The sequence below is a fragment of the Quercus suber genome, unplaced genomic scaffold (assembly GCF_002906115.3).
Source record: "Quercus suber isolate HL8 unplaced genomic scaffold, Cork oak 2.0 scaffold_473, whole genome shotgun sequence".
NCBI lineage: Eukaryota > Viridiplantae > Streptophyta > Magnoliopsida > Fagales > Fagaceae > Quercus > Quercus suber.
In genome coordinates this window covers 233,973-244,875 of record NW_027069924.1, presented here as the reverse complement: position 1 = coordinate 244,875, position 10,903 = coordinate 233,973, and the positions used below count along the sequence as shown (strand labels likewise).

General features: G+C 34.1%; 1 protein-coding gene across 1 annotated transcript; it reads left to right on the top strand.

Moving 5' to 3' along the window:
* Window positions 1-328: 328 nt before the first annotated feature.
* LOC112002018 (scarecrow-like protein 23) lies at window positions 329-2,376 on the top strand. The gene has a single exon (XM_024034192.2). It carries the CDS (start codon window positions 677-679, stop codon window positions 1,976-1,978), a length of 1,302 nt encoding a protein of 433 aa, XP_023889960.2. The 5' UTR covers window positions 329-676; the 3' UTR covers window positions 1,979-2,376.
* The last annotated feature ends 8,527 nt before the right edge of the window (window positions 2,377-10,903 follow it).

Genomic DNA, 10,903 nt, shown 5'->3' with positions numbered 1-10,903 from the left:
TTTTTTTTTTTGAGAAACCATCTATATTATCTTTATCTGATAATAAATAACTATCATAAAGAGTAGACGTTATTAATTAAAAATTTATTCACAAAAATTTGAAAAGTGTTTGATATATAAATTTAAAAACGTGTGTTTCATTATTTGAAAAAATATATAATATTCTTATAAAAAATATATATATATATATATAATATTATTTAAAAATTAAAAACTTATGTATGAGTTGTCACGACAAACGTGGCGGTAGCCTCTTATCTCATCGCATGTCAGAAACAGAGGTTTCTCCTTAACAAGACAGTATAGTATAATTTTATTATCCTTTTGTCTCCATATGATCCCATATGATATGTTTCTCTCATAAGTCATAAATTTTTTTCACTCTCTCACACGGTCGTATCATTTTTTCTCTCTTCATTCATTCATATCCCTTTTATTTTTCTCTGAGAGAGAGAGAGAGTCTGACACAATACAATACAATACACCGTCTTCCTCTTTCCGCAACTCCTCTGTACTCGCTCCCCTTGTCTTTCTCTCTTCACTTTGTCTCTTTTCTTCCTAAACCTATTCACTTTTTTTTAATTCTCTTTCTCTTTCTCTTTCTCTCGTTCTCTCTCTCTCTCTCTCACACTTTCTCTCTATCTCTAAAATTCTATCTCTGTCTGATAAATCGATCATGCTTCAGAGCTTGGTTCCGCAATCTCCAATATCTAACATGAATCCGAAGCGCGTGGACCGCGACGACAGCTCCGGCGACGAAGCCACCACAGCAACGAAGCGTCGAAATCTCTCCGACGAAGCCTCCGTTTCCGGCGAGAAAGCGCTCGTCGAAGAACTACACCGCGACGAGAGTGAGTCGAGCGGGCTCAGACTCTTGGGTCTCCTTCTGCAGTGCGCCGAGTGCGTCTCCATGCAAAATCTCGACGACGCCACCGACCTCCTCCCCGAAATCGCCGAGCTCTCCTCTCCCTACGGTTCTTCGCCGCAGAGAGTTGGCGCGTTCTTCGCTCACGCGCTCCAAGCGCGCGTGATCACTTCGTGCTTGGGCATCTACTCGCCACTGAGTTCGAAAACCCTGACCTTGACTCAGACTCAGAAAATCTTCTCGGCCTTGCAATCCTACAATTCAATCAGCCCGTTAATCAAGTTCTCTCACTTCACAGCGAACCAGGCGATTTTCCAAGCATTGGACGGCGAGGATCGCGTCCACGTCATCGATTTGGATATAATGCAAGGACTTCAATGGCCAGGATTGTTCCATATCCTCGCGTCTCGGAATAAAAAGATCCGATCCATGCGGGTCACCGGGTTCGGATCCTCCTCCGAGTTGTTGGATTCGACCGGGAAAAGACTCGCCGACTTTGCCACGTCATTGGGTCTGCCTTTCGAGTTTCAACCGGTGGAGGGCAAAATTGGAAATTTGAAGGACCCGAGTCAACTCGGTCTGAGGCCGAGCGAGGGCGAGGCTATAGTGGTTCACTGGATGCACCATTGTTTGTACGATATTACTGGGAGCGATTTAGGAGCGTTGAGATTGTTGACTATGTTGAGGCCCAAACTGATCACGATCGTAGAACAGGATCTGAGTCATGGGGGCGGGTTTTTAGCTAGGTTTGTGGATGCTTTGCATTATTACAGCGCGTTGTTCGACGCGCTTGGTGGGGATGGATTGGGTGGGGACAGTATAGAGAGGCATATGGTGGAGCAGCAACTGTTTGGGTGCGAGATTCGGAACATTGTGGCTGTGGGTGGGCCCAAGAGGACTGGAGAAGAGAAAGTTGAGAGGTGGGGCCATGAGTTGGGTCGGGTCGGGTTTTGCCCCGTTTCCCTTGCGGGTAACCCGGCTGCTCAAGCAAGCTTGTTGCTTGGGATGTTCCCTTGGAAGGGTTATACCTTGGTGGAAGAGAATGGGTGCTTGAAGTTGGGTTGGAAGGATCTTTCTTTGCTCACTGCCTCTGCCTGGCAGCCAGCCGATTGAATTTCGATTCGATTCGATTCAATCGGATTCATTTCCGATCTATTCAAATCCGTGGAAATAGGCTGATGCATAAAAAACATGCGTTCATGGGTGGGGATGATGAGCATAGGATCATGTTTATCTAATTTTTTGGAACATTTTAATGTTTCTGAAGTGTAAGGGGTGAGAGGGAGAGGTTTGTGGACTTTTTTTTTTCTTTTTTTTGTACTTTAATAAATACACTTTTGTTAGGACATTTGGGACATGGAAGCATCAAGTGAAGTGGACTTTGTTGTAATTCTTTGTAAGGAAACAAATGTAGTTAAATTTGTTCTTATCTTATGTATTTGAGTAAACGTAAACAAAAATTAAAGCAAAATTATACTCTCTATTTGGAGGAAGAGGCTCAAGGGATTCAATTCATCCTTCTTTTTTCTTTTAATGAAGGGATAGGTACTAAATTGAAATGGGAATCCTTGAATTTTTAAACACTACTTGTAATTGTTTGAGTTATTTGAATATTTGACTTGTGTTCCCTTTTCTATACTATAAATTAGAGAAATGATATATCTACAACAATTTTACAACATTTTTACAACAAATCTTAATTGGCAGGTTGTTACTAGTTGTTATTGTTAGGGAAAAAAGTAATCTTAGTGTTAGTTTCAAATTTGAACCAATAACAACTAACCACCTATGATTTGTTGTAAAAATGTTATAAAATTGTTGTAGATGTAGCATCTCTCTATAAATTAAGTGGAAGTCGTTGATTTGACTCAGCTTTTATGGAGGCTTTAGGAACATAAAATATTTTTAATTAATTTTCACAATCATTGGTATGGGCTTTCTGAATGGTTTTATAGACAATTGATATTGTTCTTGTGGTGACTTGCTCTTCAAATATGGGCCTTATCCTCTTTGGCAATATGGCTTCATTTATTTAAGTTTTTCTTTTCTTTTTTCTTTAGTTGCAACCAATCCCCCCACCCCCCCCAAGCGGCGGCGACTAATGATCATCAATCCAAGCCATCAAAATAGAGATTATTTTTACAATATGACTCCTCATTTTTTTTTGGTTGCAACTAAAAATAACTAATGATGGTGAGACCTTTAAGAAATTGTCAAAAGAGAAAGAAATTGAGAATCTGCATGCCACTAGGATGAACTGTGAACTGTGAAAGCTCTGGTAATGATGGTGAGATATATGCTACTTTTTTCCAATCCTATGTCCCAACTTTTGGCTTATAAGTCAAATGAGGGCATACACTACACGTGCATTGACAAAAATAATCTTTCTTAAAGTGGAATCAATTAATCGTCTATGCAACCATAATCAAATCAGCACACTAGTATGTCTGTGTGGCACTCAGCAAAAAAAAATTNTGGTAGTAATGCAAAAATTTATTTCCATTTTTTCTTCCATTTCTACTTTATATCATCACTACCATTTTTTATTTAATCTTAAATAAAGCTAACAAAAAATTAAAAACATTTACTTTTCAATAATGGTATATTAGAAAAATTATATAAAAAATATTGACTTTATAAAAGATAACTATATTTTGATATACATTTATAGACACCGGTAAATTCGCAACTTGTTTTCATAATTTGGGGAGGTGTTTTTTTTAATTATGGGTTGATATGAAAGGAGTGTTAATAATGACAAAACACCTTGTTACCAATTAAAACTTCCTTTTTCTCAATTAATAAAACTTAAAAGAAGAAATAATGAATTTGTGTGTCTATACATGGACTTATTCTACTACAAGAAAATTGGTCGGAGAGAGTGTGTGTGAGAGTGAATGTTTTTTTTTTTTTTTTTTTTTTTGGGCAAATTGAACGTTGACACTAGGGGTGTCAATGTTTGACCCAACCCGTGAACACGACACGAACCCGACATAGGTTTTTTAGGGTTAGGGTTGGGCCTTAATGGGTTTGGGTCATAAACAGGTTGACCCGAAAACAACACGATAAGAAATAGATCAAAAACGGGTCAACCCGCGTAACCCGCAATAAACACGTTTGACATGCCAATTTATTTGTGTCAATTTAAAATGACCCACTTAACACAACCCGTTTAACTCATATAACAAATAAATATTTATTTTATTTTAGATTTGTCAAATACCTGTTATATCTAACATATATTTTAAATTTAAAAAGAAAAGTAAGTAATTACAAAAATTTACAAGGGATATAATTGGAAATTGAAACTTTACAAACCTTAGAACTACTAATACTTTTCTTCTTCTTCTTCTTTTTTTTTTTTTTTTTGGTGGCATAGAACTTACACAAATGAAATTGGATGAGCTTGTGGAAGATGTTATGAATTCAGACATCAACAAAGAATCTATGGATGATAATCGTGGTCATAGTCAAAATTAGTCTACTGTTTGCTCAAATTCTTTCAATATAGATACTTAGCATTTGGCGAGTTTCAAGAATATTATATTTTTGTTGAACTATGTTATTTTATTTTGTGAAACTTTGTTATTTTGAATTTGAATTGAAATGTATGCACTTCTTTTGGAATGTAAAGAACTTATTACTAGATGAATGTTATATTTTTGTTGAATTATATTATTTTGAATGTGGATTGAATACTTGAAGTGTATGCACTGCTTTTTGGGATGTAAAAATAATTATTTCTAAATAGATGTAATATTTAATATTATGCAGGTTGAAATGGGTTGTGTTACATTCGTGTCAACCTAACACGACTTGTTTATTAAGCGTGTCAAATGGGTTGGGTTAGGTCAACCCGCCTTATTAACAGGTCGGGTTAGAGTTGAAGGATCATGACACGATTATTAAATGGGTTAGGTTATGGTTGAGCCATTTAGTCGAATACTCCTACCTCGACACGACACGAACCCGACACGCTAACCCGAATTGACACCCCTAGTTGACACATTTTAATTAGCAATAAACCTTTATTTGTTCCACAATCCACATATCCGAATGGAAACAAAAATAAATAAAATTACTACAAATATATTTGTCAAAGTAGCCTACACGTTAAGAAAGAGTGAAAGACTTAAAGACTTGCTAAGTGATGCTTGCTGAACTGAAGAGAAGGTTATGCATTTAATGGAGAAAGATAATGCTGGCAGTAGTGATTAATTAGCAGAAAGACAAGGTTAATACTATTTGACCAACTAATTCTGCTATCAAGGTGTTGAGCCAATTATTATTTATTATTATTTTTTTATAGAAATATTGGGCCAATTATTAATCCTTAATAGTTATTGGGCAAAATATTAAAGAATGGAGCAAATATAAATGGGATGCAGGTGACAATTTAATAAAGAAAGCACCCCCACCAAAAATAATAATAATAATAATAAAGAAATAAAGAAAGCATGCTAATGGCACATGACATGAAAATTGTGGGAATGTTGATTCTCAACTGTTATAAGAGATTAGTTGCAAACCCGTGTAATGCACAAAAAAAACTACTTATTATAAGATCTGATGAAATTTAGAAATAGAAATATTAAGTTAATAATATGCATATTATAGACATTTTGCAAGATATGTAGCATCTGAAAAAAAAAAAAAAAAAAAAATTAACAGCCATAGTAAAATAGAATACAATGGGAAGAAATCTTTTGCTTATATGTTTTTCCATGGTTTAGAAGTGCTGTCTAACTTACAGTCAAGTAGGCCAATAGTTTAACTTAGTCATGTTAAGAGCTTATTAGTTACTTAGAATTTCTCGTTCACTTTAGTTGTTAACTTGTGCATATTTCAAAAGTCTTATTAAGTTTAATGTTTTTGAACCCTAAACCGTTAATCTTCGTTGTCAAATTACACTTCAAGCTAGTAATAATATTTTGAGAACGATCTTGATGTTAAACAATAATTCATTCATAACCATCTCTGAGTAACCTGAAAAAGATAATTAAGAAATTAAATTATCTTTTTGTTCAAACACAAGGTTTGCCCTTTGACCAAAAAAAAAAAAACCCTATTCTGCAATCTTAATTTATGCTATAGAGCTACAGACACATATGTCCCAAGCCTTCCGTATCACTTCCCATGGTATAATAAGTACAATGCCCCAAGAGAATGGTGTTAGTGTCACGTTATTATTCTTGAAAGTGTCATGCTATTTTATTTTATTTTTTATTTTTTTGATGTTGTAATGTTATTCTAATCGGATTGTGTAAAATGTAAATTAGTAAATGGTTTTTTATTTTTATTTTATATATATGGTATAATTAGTAAATGTAAATGTAATTTATTTTACTGATTAAGTTAACTAGAACCTACAATTAATGGTGCTAGAGTACACTTTTAGGACTCATATGTACAAGGTTAGCATCAACTGATCAACTCATCTCTTTTATAAAATAAAATAAAAAATTATAATGCTGGATAAGAATATTTTTTGAGTTGTTAAGATAATTATACTTCAGATTTTTTTTAAGGTAATTATACTTCAAAATTTTTAAGTTGAATTAAGATTTTTAAAAATTCTTACGATAACTTTATGGTAGAGTCTTAAAGTTTTATCTATCATTTTAAAATAAGATCTTACTGTATCACTAACATTTTTTAAAAAATGATTATTAGTTTATCACTATCACCAACATTTAAAAAAAAAAATTAATCATCACTGTAGGGTTGATAAGCCTAGGAGTATGTATCTGTAAAGTATATTGGGTCAAGGGCCCAATCCGAGGACATTAAATAGTCCGAGGACGGATAAACACCTTTATAAGAGTCCATATTGGTAAGCGAATAGTTGAAGTCTAATTACGATCAACTAAGAAGACGGTTTGAGGATGAATACTTCCTCGGCTAAGCAAGGCCAAGGTTAGAAGGTATTGTCTGACACCAAGAGTAACGTCCCGGACAATTCCACCGATGCGGACAAGTATCCAAAAAGAACAAGACAAAAGGAGACCATGAAATATCTCAAGGGAAAACTGCTACCACTGCATTAAATGTTCTATAGCTAACTCTTTGACCGCATTAATGTGGAAGTAATATCTAAACAGTGGTTTTCAGCCTTACAGCTATTACACAAAAATTTCAGGAAGATGCTGATGGGACAAGTATCAATACCAACCATCTGGTCTATACGTGGAGAGTAAAGATGAAATAGGAAAATAGTATAAAGGAAGAAGAGGGCAATGAGAGAAAGGGGTCGAGAAATTAAGAGAAAAAGAATGTAGCAATCAAGAATTGCATTTATAACCAAACTTTAGAGAAATTTAGAAAAATTGATCTCTTCGGACTATGCCGAAAACGATTTTCCTTAATGTAAACTTGTCTATCTTCATTCTCTCATCATTTGAAGTCTAATTCATTAAAACCTAGTTTTCCAACCTACTTTTTACAAATTCATTATTTTGGGTTTTTTTGGCTTAAGTCCATCCACCTTTTAGGTTAGAAACTCAAATCTGGTCTTTACAATTACTATCATCATATAATTATAGTATTACGGGACATAAAGGTTATTCAAAACTTGGGTTAGTATGTTTGTCATCACTTTTTTTTTTTTTTTTTTTAAGAATTTCACAATTTTATATAAAGTGGAATGCATTTTACATTTTTTATGGCGTTAAAAGATTTAAAATAATAATAATATTTTTTATGGAGGGATCTAAGTTTGAGGATTTTGCAATGATGGGATGAATTTTGATTTAATAGGGATCCCAGTTTAAGGATATTGTTGTGATGATGAGATGAATTTTGATTTCATGATATAGGCCTGTGGTTTTTGGTACCGTGGGGATATATTTTTGTTGAAACGCCCCCATAACAAGTAATATGAACTGTCAGAAAAAAGAAAAAAAAGAAAAAAGAAAAAAGAAAGTAATATGAAGTTATGAACTATCTTTATTCATTAAATAAGTCATAATTAAAAATAATAATCAGCTTGAGTTCAATGTTCCTGTAAGATTATATAAACCCAAAGTAAAAGCAATTAAGAATGAATATAGTAATAAAACCAAATAATTTATATGCCAGGAAATACTGACACTTCATTTAAGGTGTTGCACCCATATCATACCCATTTTTCAAAAATTATTGTGTCGTAGCTGTGTCGTATTTATGTACTGAACTACTAGCTCTTTTATGTGATAATTGTTCAAAAATTGCTCTTTTATGTTATAATTCTTCAAAAATTGCTCTTATTATTGTGTTATATTCATGTCTGTATCCGTAGCTGTGTCCATATCTGTACTTCTTAGATTATACTAGAGTGAGTAAATCTAAGAAAAATATAATCTCCATTAAACTTTAAACAAGTGCATATGTTCTGGGCAAGCCATCGTTGTTGCTGCNGTGGAGCCGTCAGCTTTTAAACCGTCAGCCTGCACTTCCCTTCAGCTTAGTGTCAGCTTCACACCGTTCAATAGCCTAGGGGCTCCCAACTTCCGTCAGTTTAGACTTGGGAATTCAGACCGTCGGTTTTGTCTTGGTCAGTCAGCATGTATTTCTTTGTTTAGCTTACGTCACAACTTCACCCGTCAGCTAGAGCAGAAGCTGACGGGTTAAGCCCATGGTACCAGTCATGATTCTTCCATATCACTAAGCATGCTCACCATCAAAGAGTCCCACACATTTGAGGGAGACTATCAAACCAACACCTTTGAGGGAGACTATCAAACCAACACCAGAAAACCCTTCCAATTATATCTCCACCTTTTTTGCTTCTTGGTGTTGTAGTGTCTTCTATCATGCTATGCTTTTCTCATCATTCAACCTTAATTAAAACCAATAACCCAAATAACTAAATTAAAAAAATTAACCCAAAATACAAAACCTAAATAATATTTAACACAAATTTTTGTTGTTAACATCTTCTGTCAGTAGGTCTCCATGGTAATATAAAATCTCTCAATATTAATATGTTGACAAACTATGGAAAATATATTGAAACCATTATCAATAGTAGGTGTTTCACTTTGTAAATAGTTGACATACACTCTTGATCAAAATTAAGAGTGTTTTATGAACTTGTTTTTGAGTAACTCAAGTTAGCTTGATCTCATGGCTTCCCCGTGGGGGAAAAAAAAACCCATGGCTTAAACCCTTTTATTATATATATATATATATATATATATAAATATTGCTTAAAGATTTTTAAATTTCAAAAGTGGTGTTTCCCCAACTACCCAACACTATCATTACATCCCACGGGGAATTCCATTAAGTTAAAGACATATTTTTGCAATCCTACTAAGAAAATTAAAATGCTCCCTGTCAGCAGAACAATTAACAATAATAAGAATCCAAGTTTCAACCAACATAAACTTTAGAAAACTTGCATCAAATACCAATAGGTGTATTATTCTAACAAAAAGTCACATATCCAAGTCCAAAAATTTATTAATTATTATAGTCGTCAGTAGCAATCCAAGGATAAGAAAAGAGACACACCTATTAAATTGGGCTATAATGAAACAGAATAACATAACAAAGTTATTAACAAAGAGACACACCTATAGCCGTCAGTATTAACAATGAAATAGAATAACAACTCTGAAATCCCAGATGGATTTTCTCGCGGCCAATAATTGAAATTAATAAAACCCACTATGGGCTCCAAACCCATCAATCCAAGCTAATCATTCAAAAGAAACACAACCAAAAATGAAACCCTAAATCATATTTAACAACCAAAATTGAAACCCTAAATCATATTTAACAACCCAAATTATAGAAAAAAAATAAAAAACTTATTGGTAATGTTTGCGGAGAGAATTTGGTCTGATGGTAAAGTCTTAAAATAAAAAACTTTCTGCCGCTAAAGGAGTGGGTGGGTGGCGCCCGTGGACTATAGTTTAGGGGTTTGAAGGTAGAGAAGGGAAAAAGATTGGAGGCAAGGGAACGTGTATGTAGAGAGAGGCATGGAGGAAATTGTGTGTTTGAAGATGGAGATGGGATTGCATGATGAAGAAGAGAGGGAGTTTGATGAGTTTGTATTACTGTGTTTGCGTTTAAGGGGGAAAGTGTTTTATTTTATTTTATTTTATTTTTTTTATTCAATCAGGTTTTGGTTTTGGGGAGAAGGAAATTTTTGGTTTTAGGCTTTTAGCTTTTTTTTTTAGATGAAATTTTTGGGTGTTTGTTTTTTCTTTTTAATAATGCCGGTTTTTTTTTTTAGTCTTAGAAATTTTTTTTTTTTTGTTTATATATTTTTTTTAATATTGTGCTTACATAGAAAATTGTGAGAGTTTCAGAGGTTTTGGTTATATATATATAGATGAAATTTGGCACTCCCATTAATATCCCTACATATCCCCACATATTTCATTCCCTTTAGGCCTTTATAGTTTACACCGTTTTGTTGAAGGAATCAGATTAAATGGAAAAGGATTTATAGATTAAAAGGAAAATTGAGAAAAAAGTTAATAAGATTAAAGAACTTCGAGTAAGGCTCAAGTTAAGAATCCTTGGTATAGACCCAAGGAAAGGACAGCTGCCAAAGCAACAAGGGGCTCTTTATGGAAAAGGCAAAGTCAAAGCTTCAAGGATCGAAAATGAAAACTTTATCACTGGCAGATAGGGCTACCCTTATCACATCAGTGGCAAATTCAATCCTTCCATACCAAGCAATCTCTTTACTCCTACCAAAACAAGTGTGTTCCAAGTTAGATGTTCTTAATCGAAATTTTTGGTGGGGTAAGAAAGATGATAATAAATTAGGATGTTGCCTCAAGAGTTGGGAATCCATTTGCACACCCAAAACCTAAAGTATGGGAGGTTTGGGCATTAAAAAGACTGAAGATATGAATAAAGTGTTAGTGGCAAAGATGTCCTAGGAAATTGTTAGCAATGCTAATAAATTGTGGGCGAAACTTTTCCAAAAGAAATATGTGAAATTTTTTTTTTTTCATGAAGATCCCTATGCCAAAATTTCCATCATGGTCTTGTCAAAGCATATTTGGTTGTAGAGATGTATTGAAAAGTGGGCTTTGCCAT

What these genes read in the sequence shown, in the direction of transcription:
- LOC112002018 (XM_024034192.2), top strand. Translation starts at nt 677, where the DNA reads ATGCTTCAGAGCTTGGTTCCGCAATCTCCAATATCTAACATGAATCCG.